The sequence below is a fragment of the Diplotaxodon limnothrissa genome, linkage group LG17 (assembly GCF_057381915.1).
Source record: "Diplotaxodon limnothrissa isolate DT_005_m linkage group LG17, D_limnothrissa_male_GT1.1, whole genome shotgun sequence".
Classification (NCBI taxonomy): domain Eukaryota; kingdom Metazoa; phylum Chordata; class Actinopteri; order Cichliformes; family Cichlidae; genus Diplotaxodon; species Diplotaxodon limnothrissa.
The window spans coordinates 29,245,345-29,272,148 of record NC_140612.1 but is presented as its reverse complement, the minus strand read 5'-3'; the positions used below and the strand labels follow the sequence as shown (position 1 = coordinate 29,272,148).

Sequence of the window (26,804 nt, the reverse complement as noted above, 5' to 3'; positions counted from 1 at the left end):
AGACGGGCACAAAGATTTCCAGTGTCAGCAAGGAACATTAGCCATCACACAGTGTTTGGTTTAGTGCAGACAAAGACTGCCCTAAACACCCGTGTGTTGGTGGTACACTTTAGGCATTGTCTGAGGGCAGATTTATAAAAATAAATAAAAACAGAAAAATAAATGAGGTAGAAAATTTCAAGACACACTATCTTAAAATGTGAAAAAAAAAAAGAAACATAATCCCAACATAGTCAGGAGAGTATGCACAATAAAATGCTGTTGTGCCCTTCAGTAGAACCCAACCGATATATTGGCTAATATTAGCTACTTGCCAGTATGTTGGTATCAGCATTTCTAGCGACACATAAATTAAAAAGGGAAAAACCAAAGAAGATATGGAAGAAACACTCTTTAACCTGGTTATCAGCATGAAACAGTGATTTTCCTGATGTTGCATCACATGCTTGAAATATCACAAAAGCAACAGCATTGTCACATCATCTTAGTAAGATTCATGAAAAGCTATAACATTTTAGTGAAACCAATTTGTGTATCCGATAAGGAAAGAAAAGATCAGCTAATATGTCTATATATTTTTAAATCACCAAATATTGGTATCAATTTTAACAATGCAGCAGTGATCAGGCTTTACTATGGATCAGGTAGATGGCTGCCCTTCCCTGAGCCTGGTTCTGCAGGAGGTTTCTTCTTATTAAAAGGGAGTTTTTTCCTTCCAACTGTTGCTAAATGCTTGCTCAGAGGGGGTTGTTTGATTGTAGGGCTGTTCTCTGTACTAAGGTAGGGTCTCCACCTTACAATATAAAGCATCTTGAGGCGACTGCTATTGTAAATCAGCGCTTTATAAATAGAACTGTATTGATCTGAAGGCCCCGAAAACACAGATAAAGACACTTGCTGCTATGGAAGCATGGTGGTGCAAACATGCTATGAAGAAGACCCTCTGCCTGTAAATGGAGGGACAACATTGTTTATTGTACACAAACAAATATAAAATATAATTATACATACTAAATTTCCTAAATCCTAACTGATCCATGCAAAATGCAATGTGTGCTCTAGAGGAACGGCTCTAACACTGCCTAAGCTTTGTCTGAGGTAATGAGGCCTTACATTTGAAAGCCGTGGTGAGATGATGGTGAGGCGGAAAGACTGATTCAGAGGATGAAAGAGAGTCAAACAATCCAAAGATTTTCCCTAATAGCACGCTCTCGTGATCTTACCATCAGCTGCCTGCACTCTGTGGCTTGGCCACCTGTGTGTTTACCCTCAGGTAAACTTTGGCTTGGCTTTTTTGCATTAATGGAAGTGAAGGATGAGGTGGACATATTCAAATAGGAGAATTTTACCTTATAGTTGCACACGGGGACGGACAGCAAGGATTAATGAGATGATAAAAGGGGTTATTGAGGAAAGGATTTTAGAGCTGAATTCACACACACGCTTAGGCATGAACCTCCTAGTTGTTTGTTTGCCTGTTGCAAGGCTAATTATAACCTGCCAAGAGCCTGTCAAAAATTAAGAATTAGTGACTTCATAAAATAAAACGATAGACAGTAATAGCATTCATACTGAGCTGCCTTTATCTTTTAAGCACCCATTTATACCTGCAGACATGCCAAAAACAGTACATCTGGCAGGGTATGTGTAAAAAGTCGAAGGCTAATCAGCATGCCGGTTACCAGCTTAGGGATTTGTGGCGTGTTATTTGTTTGCATAAACTGCATGATGACACTAGTGCATGACAGCCACGAGAGGCACATGTCTTTAGGAAGATACTTGTCATTTTTCATCATTACCAATGGAAGAGAAGTTGATCCACCACTGTGATCTCTAGTCACCTGAAAGCTCACCGAATTCCACAGTAAAGTTTTTGGGAGGAATTTTAACTAGGTTACTAGATGCTGGCAGTGTACATAATATTTGTCACTTATATATCCAGATTGGTTCTTTTAGGTGAGCTGTAATGATTTGGAAATAATAATTATTCTTTTAAGTGTTCATATTAAACAAATACGCAGCTAAAGTTTGACATTTTTGAAATTACGTTAATCTTGTTGTTGTTGTACGCTGTACGACAGGATCACTATTACCTTCATGTCTTCCTGTGAAGAATGAGATTGGTTCAAGGTCGTTAGCTTGGTTTATAACAAAGATTTAAAGCAGGGTAAATGCTTAGCTTTATATAAAAGATAGATGTAGCCACTGTGACCCTCACATTTGTTTTTATCCTGTTTTTGAGTCTTTAAGTGTGACATTTTGACAGTGTTCAGCTTGTTTGTTTGTTTTTTTTAAGCATGACGATGAGCAAGGTTGGGATGTGAAGCAAAGGAAACTGATCACTCATAAGTTACTTTAATCCTTTACAAAGCTGCCAAATCCATTTTGCTGTAGTTAGGATAATAGTTTTTTTTTTTTTAAGTAAGTTATTCTATAGTGAATATGAATTTAAACTAGAGACTGAGACTATAAACTCAGTAGGGTGGGTTTTTACTGAGGTAATGCATCAGGAGAGAAGTAGTCATTTTCTCTGTACTGTGCAAAAGTCTTGAGCCTCACGTCATTTCTTTGTATTTTGCTAGGAAAATGGAAAAGAGATAGAAATAAAGTATAGAAGTATAAGTTCTAACAAACTGGAAAGTCAATATTTGGTAAGACCACCTTGACATCTTAAAGTCTCTTAGGCAGGCTTTCTTGTAATTTAAGTAGTCTTTAGGACGGATTTACAAGGCTTTTTGAAGGATATGCAACTCTTCTTTGGATGTTTGCTGCCTTTTGATTCCACACTGCTTTAACATTGTTAAGGTCCAGGGTGGGGAGGTCAATCCATGACTATTACATTGTCCAGGTTTGCTTTCACTGCATCGGCAGCAAGTTAAAAATTTGAAAATTAAATCATTGCCAATTAGGCCCTTTCCAGACATTTGACTGAACTTTTATGCATTCCTAATTCTATTCTAAGCCCCAAACCGCGACAGAGCCTCCACCATGTTTACCAGATGGCATTTGACCCTCACTTTTGTACTTCTCTCCTGATGTTGTCCATACTTACTGATGGCTATTTGGACCAAAAATGTTTACATTTGGATTAATCACTCCACAAGATCAATTGCCACCGATTTTCAGTTCCGTCCTTGTGTAATTTGGCACTCCTCAGCCTTTTTTCTCCCTGCTTTCTTTCGTTGAGATTGGCTTCTTGACAGACACCCTTCAGAACATTTCTGATGATGCTTCAACAAACAGCAGATAAACAGACAGGTCCTGTGTCAGGTTTTTTTCCTGTTTCTTAAAGCCATGACTTTCAGATGCTGCTCATCTGCTGTAAAGCCTGGAGAACTGTTGCTCAAAACCACTTTACAAAATACACAAAAGTCTGTTTACAGTTTATTTTGCTTTTAATGATTCGATCTAAACCATAAACAATCTGCCTTTAATTCAAGCTCTATCTTTAATCTGGCTATTTTAAACTAGTGCAGCGGCCCCTTGGAAAGAATACAGGTTCAAAGCACTTGAGCAGTGGATTCATTTTTCAGATCTACAGTCTGTGGTTGTATTTTGTTTAGTATGCACAGCCCACACAGCAACACAAACATATGTTGAAGTTTTAATATCTTGGCTTTAATGTAAGCGACTCGTGATTTTTATTTTTATTTTTTCTTCTTCTTCTTCTCTGAAATGACAGTGGGCACAGAGAGTACTGTTAATGCTTAAACGAATGAGATTGTCATCTTTCTTGGTTGTACGACAAACAGTTGTCAAGAGAAAGCTGAAGTGGTTTAGCTTGCGTGTGTACGTTTCTGCCACAAGGTTAGAAGATTGACTTTGGTTCCATACATCTTATGTGCGAGCCCTTTTTATCGATTTATAGCAGAACGTATAGAAACAGTTGCGCCTCGTGTGGAGAATGATTGTGGCAGAGAATGATGGAGAATTTGTGAGGACCTGTCTGGATGGAGGGATAGTGTTTTGGTGCGAGGCAAAGGAGCTTAAAGCGTGTGTGTGTGTGTGTGTGTGTGTGTGTGTGTATATATATGACTAAGCAGGAAAGGTGTTTTTAGCTAAGGGGGCAGGCAGTATTTCATCAGTCATGTTGCTCACCCCAAATCACAGATTAAAAACATCTTCACCACAGGGCCACCCCACCCGTCTCTGAGCCTGAGCTCTGCAGAAGGGAAGGAGGAGGAAGCGAGGCGGGGGGTGGGGTGGGCAGGGATTGGGGGTGATACAAAACCACAGCATTACTAAATGAAACTGCTGATAGCTTGTCATCTTTTACGAGTCGAGTTGCAGCATTTGGAAACGACAAATTAATTCTTTAATCTGCTCATTCGATTGTGCGTTAATTTGTTCCAAAATGAACCAGTCATTCATTACTAACAGTCCTTCCAGATCTGTCTCTAAAGTCTGGCTGAGACATTTAAAAATGCAAAATCCAATGCCCGTGTCTTACACATCAAATCTAATGATTGATGGTGGATTGACAAGTAGGCAGGCACTGCAGGCAATAATGAGGAGCAGCTGTACAGCAGAATCTGTGTGTGTGTGTGTGTGTGTGTTGTTGTTTTTTTTTTTGCTTTCGTATATAGTGTGATGTCAGGACGATCAGTATATGTCTTGTTTGTCTCGGAGATAAGATGGATATCCTGCAGTTTGACCTAGATGTTTATCGGGGTGTCAGGCGTGAGTTATGTATCGTGGCGCAGGTTAAAATTGGCTATGCTAAGTGACTCCCTGGTTCGGTCTAAATGCTGCAGGGAGGAGACTACAGTATGTGTGAGTAAGTCGCAGGATATTGAGTGCAGTTAGGTCATTTGAGGGGACAATGCAGTGTGTATTTGTTTGCAGATACGTCTGACTCAATTAGGGGGACTTCTCATTCAGGATGCATGATTAGTGTTTAAGAAATTCTAGCTACTTGTTAGAGGTTTGCTTTTCTTTGAGTATTAATGTTTTTTAAGCTCTTTAGTTGGTTTGAAATCGTCTTCCCTGCATGCCTGGAAATTCCTTGTACTTTGTGTACTTATACAATTAAACCAGACTTCTTTGTCTGTTACATTAATGTTTCGTCTTTTCTGTGGATTATGCTAGGGGGGTGGGGGTAAAACCCTACATTTCCAGCCCTTATCATAGCTTCGGCCAATTCGAGCAGAAACTCAAATATCTCTCCCTCTCCAATTATTTCATATACCAATTTTTGCTAACGGCTTGCAGTATTTGCAAGCTGTTAACAACCTTTCCTCTTGTCTTTTTCTCCCCCCCCCCCCCCCCCCCCCCTCGGCATCCCTTACCTCTCCTCCTGTCTTTGTTCAGGCAGTGTTGTAGCTACAGTGTCCCTTGTGGAAGTCCTGTCCTGGTCCACTTCTATAAATACTTTCAAATGATCTTGGCCATCAGTGTCTCCTCCTCCTACTCCTTCTCTCTGTTTTACTGGAGGCATTATTTTCTTTATGTTCTTATTAATGTTTGAAAATAGACAAATACTTTGGAGAATATGCACAACAACTATGATACTACTGAACTATTGTATGCTATAATTTAAAAAAACCCCAGATGTTTCTTAATTTTAAATATATTTATTGTTAGTCTTTGGCATTTCATAGCTTTAAACTGTCTGACAGTCAAGTATATTGTAATTTAAACATCATGACCTTGAATTACTCAGGAACATGATATTTGAGCTGCAGTGAAACGATGCAAACTTCACTGTAAAAGAGAAATTCTCACGTGTCTGTTTGGCTTTAAAGCTAGCTGTTGGACACTTTAAGTCTTGCAGAAGGTTGACTCAACAGTTCTTCGTAACCCTTGGGTGCTGACTGTCCTGTGGCCTCATTTTTGCCTTTCCTGGGCCATTTTCCCTTCCCTGCCAGTGTGAATGCGCTGATGTCTTCTGTTCTTGTTCTCATAAATGGGACATGGTCACACAGGGAACAGAAAGTACTAAACAAAAAGATGAGATTAAAAAAAAGTCAGTTGGTCCTTCAGTCCAGTCTTTTTCTACTTCTATACATGAACAGTAATGTTAATCTTTTGGCAGTTAGAAAGTTTATAATGACTTCTTAGAAAGGACAAATAAATAAAATAACCTTATAAACGGCAGTAGCCAGTGTTTACACACTTTATAGGTTCATAGTGTCTTAGATTAATGACTCTGTAAACTAGGGATGTGCATTTCAAGTAACATCATTATTCTTTGAAGACTTAACACCCCTCTAATATAATTGGCCATAGTTGCGATAGACTTGCAGCATGCTATCTTAAGCTGGTGGAGTTCACGCTGGATGTAATTTTGTTCATTTTAAAAGCTGTTAAATGGCTCTCGCTGTGGCCCACACGTTTTATTGGTCTGGGGTCTGGTAGTTAGCAGAGAAACACATTCTTCTTTTTTTTATTGTTAAACAGTAGTCCAAAAACAGCTTCTCTATGTGTTACCGCCACCTTTAAGTGGTAGAGGTAGGAAAAATATAAACTCACTGACCACTTTATTAGATAGAACTTTCTACCAGGTTGGATAATGTGAGCTTTGTGACGTGCTATGTTCAGGGTGTGTTGTGGTCTTAAAGGGATGGACATTATCAGCAACAATACTCATGCAGACCTTTACACCACCACCCTCAGTGGGAACTGATACAACACTAGATGGATTCATACGTTCATGTTGTTTATGCTTAATTCTGACCATCTGAATACTGCAGCAGAAATTAAGACTTACCAGACAAGCCAACATTTTTCCAATCTTGGTGAGACTGTTCTTATTCAGGAGTGGTCTTCTGCTGCTGCTGCAACAAGCTGGTCTTCTGCCTACCTTGGCTGTAACAAGTAGTTATTGCACTTACTTTTGTTTTCGTATAAGCTCAAAGCTATCCGTTGAAATACTCATACAAGCTAATCTGGCACCAACAACCATATCACGTTCAAAGTCACTTAAATCCCCTTTCTTGACCGTGTCTGCATCAAGAAATACGTTAACTACATATTTATATTAACTAGCTTTTAAGCAGGTATACCTAATAAAGTAGCTGCTGATTGCATATTTAAAAACAAATAGTCTCTGAAATAATGCATTTTTGTATATATGAATTTGAAAACATTTATAAAAAAAATGGATATAATAAATCTTTAAATTTGAAGGCTTTATTCACCGTATGCAATTCCTCCCTTAATCTAACACACATGAGCTTTTCTGTTCCATACACACTTTCCCCCCCTTCAGTTTTGCACACAATCTCAGCAGCATATACCTCTGCGAATCTCAAATGCCTCTTATAGAAATACATCATCATTCAGAAGTTCTCCAAGGGAACACAAGGAGACCATAAATAATACTTACGAGGACGAGGAGTGAGATTCAAATCCCAGGATAGTATTAGAGGGAGATGGCCAACGCTGAGCACTAAGTCACCAGGATTCCCTAGCACATCTGATTTTACTCTTCTGTCATGTATTTGTGAGTCCATCCTGAGGCAGTATATCTGTCACTCGAGTGAAGCTCATTAAATTAAACCTTGAGTCAAAGAGGGAAGAAAAGACCGTAGGAGAGAGCTGTTGCTTTATTAGCACAGCGCTCGAGGGTTGAACTCCCAACCGAATCTATCATTAGGCTACTCTGCATAAAACAATAGAGCACCAACCTGCTTGTTTTAGTGGTTAAGTGACACTAATTGCTTATTAATTGAAGTATTTGGAGAAAACTGGATGCAAACGAATACGAAAATAAATAAATAAAGCTGTTGTGTTTTTATATTCACCGTTTCCATTTGAATCTTCATCTGAAAGAGATTCCATGAGCGTTCACATCATCATGTATGAAAGGGAATAAAAGGAGGAGGAGGCGTCTCAGTCAATGAAACATATCTTCTCCAGTACAGGTTATACATGTATAATTCAGTATGTGAACCGAGCCTTTTTTAAAAAAAATTTTTTAAGATCCTCGCATACTCATGAACTGAAGGCCGTTTCTGGGGCACCTTTAAATACATAAATTCTCTGTTGCATGCATACATATCTTTTTAGTTTCATACTGGTTGATGTAGATATTCTACAGTACAAGCACCTTTATACCTGCTCTTTCCCTTCACCTCTGCTCTCAGGCTTATTCGTTCCCTTCTCTCTTCTATTTAAAAAAACAACAACAAAGAAGCCTTTGGAAATATAGTAAAGTTCATGTCATAGGATCCAAAGACAAAAATTTATTAGTGTAAATGTTTTTCTACAGAAGTGCTTCATGCACTCAGGTATGACCTCTGACAACCAATTATCCATTTAGCGCAGATCATAGTGCCGCTGGTTAATCTCTGTTTTTCCTCTGACGTGCATTTGTACAATTGAGCAGCCAAACAATTTTTGACCTTTTTAAGAGGGACGAGGAACGTGCTTAATGTGGTCTAAGCTGTCAGGAGCGGCTGGAAAATGTGGATGTAATTTGATGGGTTTTTCCTTCTTTTTTCCTCCAAATGATAATTTGACTCAGTCATGCCTTTTTAAAAAAATTTTATTTTATTGTTCTGGCTCTGCGAACCAAATAATGTTAAACCAATTTTTGGCATCTTGCTGTTCTTTTGAGTAGCAGCTGTGCTCACCTTTAACTCCTGCAACTGTTTTGTCTTTGGCCAGGTATTGAATGTCCACGCAGTTCCCGGAATACGCCCGGAGGCGTGCAGGTGGCTGAACCCTTTAGTGACGAGGCCATGCTGTTCACCAAAGAGCTGGTGCTGCAAAGGGAGGTAAGCAATGAAGTGGAACATTTTGGCCCCAGTTCTTATTGTTTCAAAGCCCAGCTCCATGTTGGGCACTTTTGATATTCTGCTGTTCTGGCGCTTAACTTCCTCTGTTTCGCTCTCTTATTCACAGTCTGAGTTTCAGTATCCACTTTGCAGCATTTTAGTTTCACACTCACACTTTAGTTTTACTTTACTTTGAACATAAGATCATTTTGGTTCAGAGATGTGAGAAGAATGTGTGTTGTGCTTTAAACAGCAGATGGGAGAGCAGCTCTTTTAGCTGAATTCTGCTATCGAAAAATCCAAGTTTTTCCTTCCTTCTGTCAAACCTAATATGAAGGCAGTTTGTCCATAGATAGGGCCACTAGCTTTAATAAGCTGATTAAATTGTTTACTCCCAAATGAGCTTTATTACAGGTGCATTAAAGTGTTGGCAAATCTCAACAAGAATTTTGACAGAAGTGGACACAATCCCAATCCACTACCCTCAAAAGCACCTACACCTACACACACACACACACACACACACACACACACACACACACACACACACACACACACACACACACACACACACACCATCCTCCAGTGCTTATTCCAGTTTACGGAAAACTCACCTGATAGTGGATCAGTGCTCCTGGGCTTTAGAAAACTCCATCCACTGTGTGCCTCTTCATTCACATGCTAATAGGTTTTTATAGGAGGCAGTGAACGGACCAAAGCCATGATGGAACTAGCTATAATCCTGCCACCACTTATCCAGGACACACACACACACACACACACACACACACACACACACACACACACACACACACACACACACACACAGTCTCTCCTCTCTCTTTTTTTTTAAACTACTCCTCTCTATTCTTATCTCAGTCTTAAAGGGTTTTTTTTTTTTGCGTAGGGTGGCTAACGCCACTGTCCTCTGATGTTTAATTGTAATGAAAATGGAGCCAGTAGCCACCGTCACAGGTGGACCCGTGTGTGTGTTTGTATGCGTTTGAGAAACCTAGATTTTTCAGAATGCCTGGACTGTTGAAAAAGTGATGCAAACAACTGGGGAATTTGGTAACAGAAGCGCAGAAGTCGAGGAGCAAGTATATGATCTGAATTTTTATTGTTTTTACAGATGCATGTATGATTAAATCTACAAGAGGCACACGGTCTTCGGAGATTACGTTTTCTTTACAGATTAAATTAAAGTCCCCCTGGAATGAAAATAGAGTTTTTAACCTCGTTCACATATCCATATGCCCCCCCCCCCCCCCCCCCCCCTTTTTTTTTTTTTAACTCCCCACATCTGAACATTTTTACCATCAAGCTGCAGTGCAGGTGTGCTGTTTTGGTGCTTTCCTGCACTCTCTGTCCAACCGTGTGTGTGTGTGTGTGTGCGCGCATCTGGTTCATTGACACCGTGGACATTTGTATGCCCAAATGATGCCAAAGTCAGCTGCCTATCAAAGCTGTTTTAAGACATGAAATGCTTATTTTGGTTGGGGAAGAAAAATTGACTTTGAGGATTTGCCATCATGTACATAACCTCATCCATCCATACATACAAGCTCGTGCACACACTCTGACACACATTTTCTCCCTTGCCAGTCATTGGTGGTGTCAGCAAATTTTTCACAGGTAGGTGGGAGTTAGCAGGAAAGACCGAGCCATATAATGAGTCTCGAGCCCAGTGTGGGGGCCGGCTGTTTGGCTGGCTGCACCGACCTCCTGTTTGGGCTAACATGAACACAAACCCAGTCAAACTCTTGAGAGGGACACATTCAATTAGCTAACAATAGAGTTAAGCATTCACACATACGAAAGCTGTCACTTATTAGAAAGAAAGTTAGTAGATGATGAATCACTGAGTAGAAAAGTATTTTAATGACGCAGTCTCATGATGTCTCTTGAATACCTTGAGGGGAAAAAAATCGTTACATTTCGGTGAACAAATTGGCTCAAGTGCACATCTAGCTGTTAGAGAACACATGTGAGAGAAAGCTGGAATGAAGAGGTGACAGGAAATGGAGTCGCTTTATTGAGGCAAGTGAGTAGCTACAGAATTAAACCGATGATAGACAGAACGAAGAACTGGTCCTTGCCCTTGAATCCATCTTTTTCTCCATCTTTCCCATCCCTGCAGATCGCAGCGAGTCTAAATGAAACTGGTTATTAAGGTGTGTCTCACTCCAACGTGAATGTGGATCATTTGATTTCATTAGCATGAGATTCTGCTGTTGGTTCATCTCTGAATAGCATCTGATTGCAGCGGCTTTTGAGGCTCCTCCTAAGGTGGCCTCACGTGAATACCATTTGATTTTGGGTCTCGGTGGCGCAGTCATTTGCATTCATAAAATATTTTTCCTGCTTACGCTGCTCGACAGCCAATTTTAGTTTTCTAGGGCTTTGTTGAGCCAACGATATGTTGACTCAGTGGCCACTACGTTCTCTCACTCCGACACCTCCGTTTTTTGCTCTAATTAGCTATTTCTTTCTCTTTGTGGCCTTGAAATTGAGTTTGGTTGCTGGAATGAGCACGCAGTGCTCTCTGTCTCTTTTTTTCTGTTGTACCACTCTTCTGGTCCCCTTTCAAGAAATAAAATAAATCCTTTCTTGTCTTCAGCGTCCAGTTTGAAATCTTTGCCTGACATTTGCTCCCAGCTTTTTCTCTGCTTAACGCCCATTTCCCTCTACCCCCTCCTTTCCTCAATTTATCTTTAAACTGCTACACGGCTATGTTTTAATTTCTCTTGATACAGACATGCATAATTAATGTGGCACCCAGTGAGGGGAGAGGCCTTGGCTTCCATCTTAGTCTATTTACCCCCTCACCACTACAACTACCGCTGCCACCATCGTCACAGATTTGCCTCTGTGTCTCTCAGTTGTTTTCTTTAAAAAAAAGAAAAAGATTTCTTGCGCTTTCTGATTCCCCTTGTTTAAAAAATAAAAATAAAAAGAAGACTTTTGTGTTTATCAGCTCTGTCTTCCTTTATCCCTCTCCCTTCCTCATACTCTGTGTAGTGTTAATCTCTGACAGACACTGCTCCCGTTCCCAGCGTGGGACCAAAACAGCAGCATAGAATTCTGAGCAGGGGCAAAAAAAAAAAATGCATCGGTAAACAGCACTCCCCAGACATTTCCTTTTTCTTTTCTGATGTCTTCCATTTAATTTGTCTCACCTCCCACCTTCCATTGACAAAAAAAAGGGAAAAAAGTCAATTCACGAGTCGCTGATTTTTCTTTGTTGTTTTTGCGTGGCATCTTCAAAAGCTCAACCTAACCAGGAGGCAGGGGAACGGAAGAATTTTACTGCATTGACGTTGGTTTTCTGGGATGACTCAGCTAGTCTTGGGATATATTTAGAGTTGTAGTGTTAATAAACAAGATATTAGTTAGTGAAATAATATTTGAACCATCTCGGTGGCTCATTAAAATGCTGCAGGCCCAGTGATCATTCCAGTGAGATGGCTGCCGTGTGATCATCTGCTTGATACATTAGATGATGCATTGTATTTTAAGGCTACTAGCTCTTAGGCTCTGAGGATTGAACCATTTGTTTCTGTTAAAACGCATCTACTTGTGTTCTTTTTTTCTTCTTCTTTTTATTTTATCTTTCAGTGTGTTTGGAGTAATCAACACAGAAAGGATCCCTGATTGGAACTGTTGGTGTTGCATAACTGCCTCACCAGGTGGGAGAGGAGGCAAGAATAAGACGGGAGGGGGGTGCAGGGATGGCGTGTTTGAGCAGGGATAAGAGCAGGCTAAGTGGACAGTAATATGTGATGCTCTCTTCTGCCTACGTATACTGTCACTTCTATTGACCTCATTCAGTCTGGGTGTTCTCATCTAGTGTATACCGCTGACTGCCTACTCAATAACACTTACCTCTGTTTTGCATACATTTTAATAGCCTTTTCTCACATATATCAAGTTGAGAAAAACATGCACATTGACATAAAAAAGGTCCCTATCGTAGTGTGTAACCTCTCTGCCAAAAAAAAAAAAAAATCATACTCTAGATTAACCTGAGGTGAATAAGGAAACACACACCCAATATCAGTGGTCACAACCATGTGTATTGCCAGAGCCAAAGCCTGGAGAAAAGCGAGGGTTGTGCCAGGCAGGGCGTCCCACATAACGTCTGTGCCATCCTCCCTGGGGACTTCTTGGGAAACCAAAGTACCTACCATAGTTTCAGTAACCATCCACAATAGATACAGCATTCAAATACTACAGTTTTATTCACTCGGATGAATTGCCTTCTGTTTGACTAAACCTGAAATAACACACAGTAAAAGCTACACATCATTATTCCAAGTGATTGCACATCTTCTTTCTTCTGAGCTTGAATTACTAGATACTTTGCAGTTTAAGAGAAGCCTTATTTTCATCTTGTACTTGAGCTGTATTTGACAATAAAAAATAGCTGAAAACATAGGAAGATATCAGTAATTTTAGCAAAAGAAATTTGAAAAATGAACCAGCTCTTTAACATCCAAAGTGCTCACACACACACAGACACACACACACAGAGCACTTACTTCAGTTTCTGTGTAGGGGTTCATTCCCTTGGTTTCACGTGGTATCGCATGCGGTCCTAAACGTGGCCCCCTCGTGCCTAAAAGAGGTCCCCCAAACCCCCCACCCGCATTTTCCACCTTGTGACACGAGCACTGTGTGCATCAGGCTGCCATGGGTGGGGGTTGGCAAAGGCTGCCTTCAGACCTGCAGGAGGTTGTGTTGTGGAGCGTTGATGAGTCACTGTGCCAGCGTGGCAGCACAGATGCCTTGCTAATGCCTGCCTGTGCAGATCTCTCTGCTTTAATAACTGTTCTTGGTGAGCATTTTGATTAAATGCTAATAAACCCAATGCCTTTGTAATATCAAGAGGATTTTTGCCTTCTGCTCGCGTATAAAGGCACACTGTGGCAATTGGTTTATTGAAGTGTTTCTTAGTGTGCCTTTTCTATTTGTCCCTGTACATCTGTGATCATTGCAACTGTGACCACTTAATTTAGCATTCCTCACACATCTGACCCCTTTTTTATATGTCCTATTTTGCCACACAGCGCCGCAGGACACCATCGAATTTCTTCACGTCTTCCATGCTCTCACATTGATTTCCGATCAAGCTTGAATTATTTTGGCGAGAGGTCGATTACACAAGTGCTGGATCTCACAGCCTTTGACCATGTCTGCTCCTCTCTTGTGCTCTCTCACACACAACTGCCCCCCCACAACTGTTCTGTTGTTTATATTGGCCTTGCCTTTGCTATCTATTTTTGACTCGAGTTTCTTTGTCATACTTAGGCATACTCGTGCTGCGTGTGCGCGTGTGAGCGTGAGAGATGGAGAAGAAGTATACACGATGAATAATTCATGGTGTGGTTTCCTGGTCAGCGAGACAGACGGTGGGGACGGTGAACTGGCCCTCAGGTCCTTTTTCCCCATCACATACTGTAGTTAAACAAACCATGATTGCAGAAGGCAGCCCCATATCCAGATTACTGCTGCTTCATAACCACAGACAGGATCTGTCCCCATCCATTCATAACTCTGGCACTAGCCTAGCAGCATGACCAGTTTGGACTATATCCATACAAGAAATATTTAATGCTTCTCCTATCATATGGTAGCTTGTTGCCAAAAGCGGTTGCACACGAGTGTGTTTTATTAGCAAAGAGTAGCGAACGACCCATATGGCGTTTTTAATGGTTTTCATTTAAGAGATGACAGTAAAATAAATCTGAAAGGAAGCACAAAGTGTTAATGTTGTATTTAAATTTGACATAGATATTTAAAACCAATCCGATCTCAGTGCGATTATTTTGTTTCGGTTCTGATAGCAGATAAGTTTCTTACTTGAAAAAACAAACAAACCAATAGCTCTAGCTGCATGACCTCTGCAAACCATGCAAGTTTGCAATTCCAAAAAAAAAAAAAAAAAGAGGAAAAGTTCAAGCTTGAATCCCACATTATGAGCATAATGCTATTATTCTTGGTTTTAGTTAACTTCTGACCATAAATTTTGTTGCCCACAAAAGCTTGTCTGCATTATATTGGACTAATTGGTGTCACAGGCGGAGTCCAGCTTTTACTTTTGCAGCAGTTTGGAATTTAAGTACCGCTCTGCCTCTTTGTTCCCTGAAAGTAGTGAATTACGGTGCATTCGCGCCATCGCAGACGGGGAGATAAATGGGCTTGAATGGAGATGGAGAGAGAGGTAGAAACCTTCTCTCTGCTTTATGGTCACAACTCGTTTACAAGGGCGACCTTGTGTTTAGTGTGTGTGTGCGAGTCAGTGTGATGAAATTGCAACTTCATCGTCCACCCTGATAAGTATAACGTGCAAACTGTGCTAAGACTGCAACACGGTGCACACAGGGACCCACTGAATCCGTTTAGCCTATCCCCTACATGAAGGGCACTGCAGTGCTCTTCCACGTCAGTGAGGGCAATGGTATAATGCACTCTCTTATTGTCTTTCTCTACACTCCACTTCTTTTTATTCCCACACTACATTTTGCTGCTTCTGGATTTTTAAACATAGAGTTGGGCAAAATGAAGGTATAGGACATGGAGTATCAGTGTGAGTGCTCACATTCATAGACACATTCCTTGAATTATTACTGAACCTAAGGACAGAAGACTGGATGTGTTTCATAAGGAATAGAAGCAGCAGGAAAAGGAAGGGGGGGGGGGGGAGGCTTCGGTTGTCTTTGTCGTGTCTTTATTTGCCCTTTCTCTACTTGTACTGGTCCATCTCACTTAAAAGGAAAATAGCCAAACTACATATTGGATTTTGGTCTGGCTGTGAATACCCGAGGCAGCCAGCCAGATAGCCAGCGGCTGTGTCAATAAACACGTCACTACTCGTCTTATTGTTTGGCTTCTTATTGTTTGCCTTCCAGCTTGTTTGAATTTGTTATTATATCCCACCTGTCTATGCAGCGCTGTCAGGGATATTCAGATATGGCAAATAAAGAAAATGATAATAAGAGCAGACTGACTGATTGAAATTCAAAAATAGGGCTTGCTGTTTAAAACTCAGAACAGAGCTGATGAAATATATGAATACCTTTTGATCTTTCTTGGATGCTGGTAATCAAAGCAATAGACAAAAGTGCGAAACTTAAACATGATCCTGAGATGATATTTGTAAGGTGAAGTGATAGGCGTGGCATCTCTGGGTCATTTTAAGAAGGTTAATAGGGTTTTGTTTTAATGCTGCTAGTTTCATTCGCTCACTTTGAACACACACAAACGCCCAAATCCTCATGCTGCATTGCCTTCTGAGCTGCTGGGTTGCTAGGCGCTTACCTAAACGCGAACATTGGTTGACACTGTAGCAAAAATGACACGCAGTTGGCATCGGAGGCAAAATTAATAGTGTCACATTTCTTATCAGCAAATATATTATGCTCACAGTTGGGAGAATTCTGAAGCCATTTCCTTCTGAAGCACTCCTGAAATAAATGTCTTATTGGAATAATACTATAATTTGTTTGGGTCGTCTTGCAGTTTTCTGTGCTGCAGTTTGCTCTTGATAGTGTACAGTTCTAAAAATGGTTTATACTCCGTGTCCTTCACCGTGTGTCAGATGAATCACAGATGAGCCTGCCTGAGGAAATGGCTTCGGGTGCCTATGGTTTATTGATGGTCAGATTGATCCTATTCTGTTGATTCATAACATATTAACAGGTTGAGAGACGGATGCGTATTTATCTTTGTTTCTCCGCCATACATACATCAAATATATAGACTAGTAGTGCATGTATCAACTCTTGCAGCGTTTTGCAATCCATGCCATGTGTAGGGGTTTTGACAAGGAATCATTTGCGTAGAAAATGCCCATAAATCACCAAGATCAATGCAGTTTTTGTGTGCGTGCGACTCTGGTCTCTGTGCTAATGGTTCCCTTGACAACACAGCAGTTGCTACACATCGACATCATCCTGGCTTTAGGTTTAACCACAAGGACGTACAGGCGCAGAAATCAGCAGCCATTATAAAAAGAGACATTCAGTCCTTGTGAGACTTCGAAACTGGAAGAGCTGAGCACTTACTGACATTCACACACACATACAATCCGCTTGTAACCTTCCACACGCCATTAGTATTTTTGTGTCAGCGGTTCATGCCAGTTGTATGTTGCTTGCTTCCTTTAAAAAGTTTCTAAACACCTGTCTCCTGCTTCATTGAGGTCATACGTATCTCGACCAACCGTTTCCTCTTTTCTTTTCCCTCTGGCCTTTTCCTCTGCCTTCACAAAGCTACCATTTATCTGTGCGTGTGTCTGTACCCTGGCATGAGAAGGAAGGTAGCTCCAAATGATCTGAATAAGTAAACGGCAAATAAAGGCCATAAAGAGGAGAGACTTGAAGAAGTAATCCTTCACCAGCTTACCCCAGCATAATGTCGGCACACCTGCACCTTTATCCCCATCTCAGCATCGCCTTGCATCTACCTCTCCTCTCATTCCATTTCTTTATATCCCTTACCAACAACAGAGAGGCTATCTCAGTGGCTGTGTCAGCGATCAGCATCTCTTCCCTCCCCCTCCCTTTCCCTCTTTTTCTATGTTTCCCAGAGGACAGTCGGGGGCATAAAGGGAAGAACAAGCCTTGCAAAATCTATTCAAAATCCGAACGGAGATTGGGCTCTCAGCTTTAAATTCAGCCAGATAAAGCTAATGGTAGAAGTGGGCGACAGGCAGGAGGCTGTGTGTATAAGCATACTTCGATTGAGGCCAACTATAGAAATGTAGTTTCTTTAAACCCCTTTTCTGGCTGAATCTCTCTCTCTCTGAATGTGCAGGGGTGTATGCAGAGTAAGTTCCCAGAAAGGCTGGCGATAGCGCTGCAGTTTCTTAAAATGCTCCCTTTTCCAGCAGAATTTCCCTTAAAGAGAGAGTATTTGCTGATGCTTGTACTGCTTCCAAAGCCTATGGTAATTTATCTTTTTGTGACATTCATTAAGTCATTTTATTAATCTTAGTGGTGGCCGGATGTATACCAGATGTACAGTTAGACAGAGGTTGGGAGTCAGAAATTGAATTAGGAAGACATGGAGTGCTTATATTCCTCTTATTCCCTGATGAAGTCCCACCTCTCCCAGGTTATCTTCTGTTCTACTGATTTTCAGTTCTCAGTGTGTTTTCCGAAAAGGTTTCTTTCATTGCACATTATCAACAGCTGGGTTCCCTGTTCATACTCCAGAAAAACAAACAAACGAAAAAAAAAACTAGATTGAAATAGGTTTAGCATTCTCCTACTATGTAATGTTTTGTTAGCCTTTGGTAGTTCTGCATCTGAGACTAATGAAGGCTGTAGTTGTTAGGGAGCTGTGGTCTTGTTAGCGCAGTGGCCTCTGGTGTTTCTACACTGCTGACATTTAGCACCACTATTACAGTGGCCCCTCAAATAATGCCTGTTTGGAACGGGCAGATTGCATGCTTGCTTTGACATGACTACGGCTGTGATAACATGGACTATAGGGGTAGTTTATAGTTACAAACATAGCATACAGTTTGATCTCAATTAGACAAAATGTCAAATGCAGTGAGCGTTTAGCGTTTGCTAACAATCTGATGTGCGATCCTTTAGTGGTGTTGTCGTGCCCAAATTTCAATGCCGAGTTCCCCACAGGTTTTGAATTTACCTGCGGCGGTGGTGGTTGTGGTGATGGTGGTGGGCGGCAGCACAGAGTATGACTGATGTCCACACAGAGTCATGCAGTTTACCGAGGGTGTAAGTAACCCCGCATGCAGGCGGTCATTAGTAGAGAAAAGCTAACAGTAAACAGCTTTTACCCAGTGTGACGATGGCACTACACATGCTAAGTAGCTCAGAGGAACAATTGAGAAAAGCAGGCACATCTACAGAGACTCCTTCATTTATTAGCCTGACACACCCACAGACAAACGCTTATTTCCACATACATGTTATACTGCCACTCCATATTGTTAATTTGTCACCTCATCACAACTTGTTAGCCACTTTTGGCTGAGAATTGACATCCAGGAACACATAGAACACACACAATCACACACACAGTTATTATCTCCTGGAACAATACTAATAGATGCATGTACTGCTGTGAGCAAACAGTTTGTGCCTCTGCTGCCAACAGAGTAGGATGGTGAATAGTTGCCAAATCTCCTCTACCCTGAGCCTCCTCTATTTCTCCTCTCCCCAACAAAAACCCTAACCTTTCTGTGCCTCCCATTTCTGTTTTAATCTTTACTTTAATCATTTTCCTCTTCTCACTCTGTATATTCTTCCCATGGGCTGAACCACATCCTCTTTTTTTTTTTCTTCTCAAATCCCCTTTGCACATTACCACTCTGTGATTTTTCAGTTTTTTTCCCTTTCCTGGGCTCACCAGGCTCTGATGTTTACACTCTTCGAGCACAAACTTGGTTTGAAGTTGTTTTTGTTGCGATAACAACAAAACTATAATTGATGGACAAACACAAGCCTGTCTGCACATATACGCCTTTGATGTGTCCGGTCATGTTTAATTAGCTGGAGTTAGTGGCGAGGGGGAAAGAGAAATATAACTCCCTCGCTAATTATTGGCTCCCCCGTCGGGCAGCCGGGCTGTCGAGGTCACGTACAGCTTCGGGCCACATTGCCCTCGATTCACCTGCTCTCGAAAACATCTTTGATCTGAAGTGCTTTAGAAGTCCCTGAAAAAAGAATCACTGTTCAAGGTATCTGCAGTGCTGACAATCTGGTTGTTCAGTGATGACGCGACGAATCCTACTTCCGGGTCTAAATAGTCTGCGTTTAATATGGCTTTTGTGTTGTTAACATGTTTAATGTTATGTATTTTCTTCTATTTGATCTCAAAAAGCTCCTAAAACAGTCAGTGATCACTGTTGACCTCCCTTGGCTTTTATTACCGCTAATTATTTATTTAAGCTCAGTTTTTAAAACCTTAGGATGTAACTACAGCCCAGCCCATGCAGCAGTATATGAATGACTAACCTCGTATTGTGGATGGATTATCTCAGTTGTTCTCCTGGCTGAAGTTTGGTCCTTTTACAGCATCCTGCCATGCGATTACATTTGTTCCAGACCACCGAGAACACTCACGTTAACTTTTATCGAGTGGGAAAAAAGTTAGCTTGTTTATATTATGCTAACATACCTGTGTCGCTAGCAGTCACGTAGCACATCATTATATACCAGCTAGCCCAACTTCAGTAACCCTACAAACGTCACTGCTGTTTAGTTTTCTGTCTTCATTTATGTTGGAAGTGATAACAGAGCTGTACGTTTTAATTTGTTTCCAAAACCCCGCAGTCAGGACATGCTATATTGTATTTAGATAGAAGCTAGCGAGCTAACTCCCTGCTAACTTCTAACTCCGTTAAATGTCATAAATTCCGTTTTCATGGATGCCTGGATGTTAAGCTCAATTGTTACACCTGGTAGAGCAGAACACTGATCATTTTATTAAAGATGTTATTTCTTAAACATCAAAATGTTAAAAATTACATTGATTTTTTTTCACCTTCCGCTGACGTTCACTTAGGCTGGTCCCACTGCAGAAGATCTTACAAACTTAAGTTTTTGTGTGTCTTCTGACTTCAATAAACTGCCACTGGGTCTTTTTGCCTGTTTTCTGAGATGACATATGCAGTTTTTATGTGGAGGTGGCATAGTTAGACTGCCACAGGTTCACTCCTACAATCACTCCTACACAAGCACTTTCACATAGACAAACATGCTGTCACGCATCTGTGTTTCAGTTGTTACAGGGAGCCAAATTCAGCCCTAAGATAAGAGAGCAAAAACACACTGGACATCACAGCTTTGCAGAACACGTCACTGCTCTTTTCCCTCTTTAGACCGAACGCTAAACAGATTTATTTGAAATCCGAATTAAAGGGGAGAGAGAGATGTTTGCAAAAATATGGCATTGTTTCCCTGCCACATCAGATCTGCCATTAGATATTTTTTTTTCTTCAAAGTAAGGGCTGCATTTTAAGTAGGCATGCTTGGAGATGATGTTTATTTGGGCTGCATTAAATCTTTTGGATGGCATTAGTGCCTGAATCCACTTCCCCATGAAAACAGCTTGCGAGCTTATTCCCCCCCCCTTTCTTTTTTTGAGTATACAGGAGCTGCATTTACATTTTATTCCACTTAGATTAAGTTCTTAGCAAAGTCTGACAATTTTTCAAATACCCCCTACTAAATGTTAAAAACTCAAGTGAGGGGGGAGGGGTGGGTTGGACGCCACTTTGTACAGTGCAGTGGGGCTTAAGTTATAGACTGCAAACAGAGACTGGCTATTGATTAGTTTGATCTTTAAAGATCACTGCTGACCCAACCGCACACACACACTTAAACACATGCTGTATTTTGCTGCAGCGACTGAATAATTTCGGCTCCACGTGAAAGCTGTGTTTCAGCCCCGTTGTTGCACGACGCAGCTTGTCAGTGCTTTCCTCTTGACGTTGCTTTCCTTTGCCATTCTGTGCTCAGCGGTGCACATTTTCTCAGCAAGTCTTTCACATTAGCACACTGCTTGTCATCTTGAAGTCCAGATCAGAGTAAATGCATGAGCCTACAGTTACTACACAGTGAACTCTGAGCTCTTCTTTAAAGTACACAATAGGGGCACAATAGGGGCTTCTTATTTATTGCAATCACATTGTAAATTCTCCTTTCAGCTTCATTGCTCTGTGTTCTTATCCCTCCCCTCTGTCTGCCTCTTTTTCACACTCCTTTTCTTCTTCTTCTTCTTCCCCTACGTTCCTTCTTACATACGACGCTGCTGTCCTCTGACATGCCAAATTGGAGTGTCATAGATAATTTGGATTTTTTGCCCTCACCGTTGAGCTCAGTTCATTCTCTCTCCCTTGTCCGTTGTTGTTGTTTTGTTTTCTTCCCCCCTCCTCAGTTTCTTCTTTTTCTTGTTCAGTACAGGGCACCATTTTGTAACCCCGCTCCCACCCCTCCACGATCACCAAAATGTCTATGCTCAGATACACACATTGTCACCCTTGAAAAGATGAAGTCCCAGAATACTCTCCATAAACTCCATGCACTGCTAGTTGCATTGAGTATCAGTCTTCTGGTTTGCAAGAAAAGCTTCCTTTGTCCTCATTTCTTCCCATGCAGCATAAAAGCAGAGATTTTCTCAGTAACACTTTGTGTATGGGCTTCTTCTGGTCTTTCATGGACTCTTTTGCGTGGAAACGTACAAAGATGGAGGGCAAAAACACAAATGCAGTTCTGAAAAGTCACATTGGTGTTCTAGTTGTGTGGTCCACACATGACAGCATGAATCTAAATGAATGCCTAAATGGCTAAGAAAATTAGAAGAAGTGAAGGACGTCTCACTGCAGTCACTTCACAACACATCTATGCTACAGTATACATGTGGTGTTCTCTTTGGCTTGATAATAAAAGTGTCAAAGTAGTACAAACGTCATTTTCAGAAGATCAAGAATATTGATTATAAAGGAGGTCAGCGGTCAGAACATTTGCTTGGCAGCTTGTGCATATTTCAGCGCTAAACGGGGAGCCGGCGCTCGTTAATACATTTCAGGGTAAACATATCAAAGCAGTCCAGTAAAGATGACATAAAGGCATCTGAACCGCGTGGCTTTGGCTGCTCTTGTGCGTTTCTGTATAAACGTGTTTGTGTGGGTGAGTGAATGAGGTTTGATCCTGAGTGCAGTCTCCTTGGTGATACTGTGCCTGTGATGATGATTTCTCTCCAGGGCGTAAATCTCAACAAGCAGTGAAATTAATGGTCAGTGGCTTCATTCTTTTTTTTTTTCTTCCCCCCTCTCTTTGGTGTCTATGTGTGCACGCGTGTGTGTATTTATGTCTTTATTTGTGTTTAGTGTGCGCACAAACACCTCAGCATACCCCACCTCACATATGTCTCAGTCCCCTGTTTGTTGCTCTCAGTGGACATGATTTAGTACACACACAAAAACACACACACACACACACACACACACCTAAGACTCAACTGTTGGATGGGATCATAAAAGTAAGGCTTCATCGTCTCTTGCTGTTAAGAAAACAGGGATGTTTTTCACCCACCAAAAGGGCAATAAACTCTGTTTCACAGGGAGTAACACACTTGAGCGGTTAGCTCGTGGGGGGAGGAGGAAAAAAAAAAAAAAGCAGCCCACCTGTCATTCACTCTCGGTTACGGCAGCAAAATCTGTGGGAATTCGACCACGGTGTATGTCAGTCTATTGGCATACACCTATTCAACATTACAGCCTCAACTGCACTAGGCACATTGCCAGCAGGATACTGCGATGAAATTTCTTCTTCTGCCTCTGTTGACCTCAGTAACAACAAATCATATCACCAGCTGGTCACTGAATATGGCTATTTGCATCAATTTTCACACAGCTGAAGCAGATGCACCGGCACGCATCCACTTGCCTTTCCTCTAATCCACATGCACAACTGTCACCATTACCTTCCTTAAACGTTCCTTGATTTTTCAAAATGAATATCTGCAAAGCTCGTAAAATGTATTCTCAGTGTAGCATGCATTCTTCGTGTAGTAATGTTATTAGTAAGGATAATGCAGTAAAGCCAAATGATTAACACAGAGTAAGTTAATAATCCAACTCCCTTAAACCATCAAAATTTTGTCATAATAAGCACGTCCCTGCTTTATTCTTCTGTCTTTGTGCTGTGGTTTGCCGTTTCCACCTTTGACTCTGCTCTCTGTTACAGTCTCTCTATTTGACATTAGGACCCAACAACTCTTTGGCCCTGACTCATGTTGACTCACAAGGCAGCACGCTCACAGGCCTGCTTAGAATATCCTCTCCTCTGCTCCACTAGCACAGTGGCTAGTGTTCACACAGAAATCCTAGAGTATGCACCGTGCAGCACACATCCTTCGCTTCAACCGGGGATTCAAGGCAGTTTGCATACTCGGTTATTAACAGGAGTATATTTTTTAGTACTAACTAATCCATAAAAGAAAAATGCATGGTTAAATGTTGCGCTTATGGATATGCAAATTATGGAGTTATCACAAAAAACAACACTTGAACGTTAAGAAGCAACACCTTTGGATTTTTTGTTGTTGTTGTTTTTTGGGAGACATTTTGCAGATATGTTTTTGAGGAGTTGGCTTTTGCATGGCTGATGCTGTTGATTACAATGGCTGTAGGTGTAGGTTAAAATTAAAGAAATACTTTTACTCGTCCCAGCTTCTATACTGCACGGTAATTAACATGAGGAAAAAAACCTAATTAAAAGATTGCATCAAAATAATTGGGTTTTTGAAATGTCCTGCAATCCCCTTTTAGTTTAAAATGAACTCCTTTAGTCTTTTTTTTTTTTTAATTGAATAGAGGAGCGAGTATGTTTACTTTCCAGCAGGTTTAAGTACTTTGACCTTTGACACTGAAAGCATACACACCTCGTCCCTGCTATTCCATTTCATTCCTTTCTGCTTTTATATTCCTGAGTATCTCTTACTCAAGCACAGTGGTCCATTTCTTGTATCAGCACTTCTCATCTGCTGCACTCTGCTACGTAACCCACCCCCCCTCCTCACACACACATACTCTCCTTGTGGTGCAGATCAGGCCATTCACCAATCATGCGAGAGCCATGACGGCCAAGTTATATATCCCCTATTCCATCTGTAGCTGGCACTCTTGCATCACATTTGCTCTGTTTCCTCTTCCCCAAGTGCCTTTGCTTTTGCTTTCTTTCACTCTTCCTGAATTCCTTTCCCCTCTTTTGGTAGCTCCATTTCCATCTTTTCCTCATTTTCAGGTTAGTTTTTTTTTCAATTGCTTTTCCTCCATTTTTTTTCCTTTCTCCCACCATGCTTATCTTTCTTTGTGTCTTTTAATTAACCTCTTCTCATCACTTCCATGTTGTCTTCTGTATTTCTTTTAGTCTCCCACCACATCGAGTTCTGCCACATTTTTCTGCGTACTTATTTTCTGTGATTGCTTTCTGCTCTTTGCTTATTATACTTGTCTGTTTATCAATTTTTACCAAATTTCCACCTTCCCAATAACTTATTTTAAGTAATCTGTCACGAAATCTCACTTAATGTCTTTGATATATCTTAGTTTCTATATCATTACCTCTTCTTTGTCCTCTAAGTCATCTCCCTCCCTGCCCTACAGGCTCGGTGAGCTGTGGTTAAATAGGTTCATCTTACCCTGCTTCCTCTTTCAAATGGCTTCATGATTGCTAATGAAGCTCATAAACAGGAAAAGGAAAAACATGATGTGGAGGAGGAAGGGATGTGGAGAAGTGTTTTCCATGGAGACGGGCTCTTCACCGACTGGCAAGCTGATTGGCTGATTGATGACCCTGTAGCCATTTTGACCGATTAGCATGATGGAGCCTTTTATAGCACAGTGCAGCCTAATATGTGATCACATTGCACAGCATACTTTCTCTTTCTACTTCTGGGTTGAACAGTGTGATGAAGCATAAGCCCCATCCTGCTATACCTCACTGGGGCAAAGGAGGTGTAATATAGCACTGCCAAGCATATGATAGACTGTCATAACAGAGCTAAATGCGTAATATGGTGCTTACATCTGTCCAGTTAGTTACAATCCATCTAATCCCACAACATTATCTATTTAAAAAGAGCGTGCTGATCCTGCTTTCTTACACTTGTTTGAACATTCCTCTCACACGTGTCCCATTAGAGACAATCGGGAGCTCATTGTCTGGATTTGCATAGTTATCAAAACAATTACAAGTAAACAAAAGATGTGGGAGACAACGGCATGCAAACTGAGATATGAGAATTAGCTAGAAATGGTCAGTACAAGATGAAGTGGTCACATTAACTCTTCAATTTAAATAATTCAACTTGCTATCTTTTCTTTCTGTTGCATTTCTATACGTATCCCAGCACACTACAAAATGAATATATGGCAGAAAAAGCAGGGTAGGATAGCAAGAACTGTTGCTGATTTGATCTCATTTTTGTCCAGGTGGCCTGTCTGGACAGCCCTGGATGCACTGCAGTAGGTTAGTTTTTCTCAAGTTAGTCATATCGGAACATAAAATCTATTTTTTTGCATTGTGTATCAGGAGATTCTTTCCTTTTGGGCTGCCTCTAAATATTTCCAGCTCTCATCGTTTTTGTCTTGTTTTATTTTTTTTCTCCAGATGTCTCTTTTCATTGGGATGGTTATATCATACCCCTGTAATGTACAATGTTAGACCTCTAAATTATACATGCTCCTATTCTACAACAATTTGATGTTTCCAAGCACAAGACATCTGCTAAAACATTTGTAAAAAGGTGTGCTTTGCTGTGTCCTTCAGCAGTCTTTTTTGACCTCCATTTCTTACACCAGCACACTTCATCTCCATCTTGTCCGTTTCAAATTTTTAGGAACTGGACTTTTTACCCCTTCAAATAAACATCAGTCTGCTCTTCTGTTAGCCTCTATTGCATATTGAGCTGATATGCTCTCAGCTTTTGTCACACTCCTTTTTTTTGTTTAATATTTAACCTCTGTCGCTATACTTCCTGTGACACAAAGTTTGAAATGTCACATTGTCGAAGAGAGAAGTTCAGATATTTTAGGTGCTCACCTCACAAGTACTACTTTTAACCAGCTTTTTATTTGCCACGCTTACTTATTATGTAAACAGGTGTTGTGAACTTCACTACCAGCCATAAGCTTCGCTCCCAGTACACATCTGTGACTGTGGATCTTTTCACGTCTTCGTTCTAATAATGTTTTGATTAGCTAAGGAGTATCTATGCTGGTTGTGATGATTATGATCAACACAACTCCCACGGAGATCTTTTGTAGTATTCTCTTGGTCATCTCTCACCCACATGTTGCCCACTCCAAGCATGGTATGTTGCTGTTTACTGAAATGTTCTCCCAGTGTACTGCACACCACCTTCTCTTTTACATTTTAACAAACAGAGCTCGAGACACAGTATTGTCATTAAATAAGAGGAAAAAGAAACATTCACAGAAAATGTTGGCGGGTCTTTAATGCCCCTCGGCCGAATTCCAGAAAGACAAAATACGTGGTTTACCTGTCTCACAATACTACAGGCGGTGTTTCCTATCCACGG

The 26,804-nt window shown here is 40.9% G+C and overlaps 1 protein-coding gene across 1 annotated transcript in view; it reads left to right on the top strand.

Moving 5' to 3' along the window:
• The window catches only part of snd1 (staphylococcal nuclease and tudor domain containing 1), a 187,393-nt gene that overhangs the window by 54,874 nt on the left and 105,715 nt on the right, over positions 1 to 26,804 (top strand). The window contains exon 16 of the mRNA XM_085376346.1: positions 8,611 to 8,720. Within this exon, the coding sequence (XP_085232472.1) occupies positions 8,611 to 8,720 (110 nt within the window). The remainder of the gene's footprint in view (positions 1 to 8,610; positions 8,721 to 26,804) is intronic.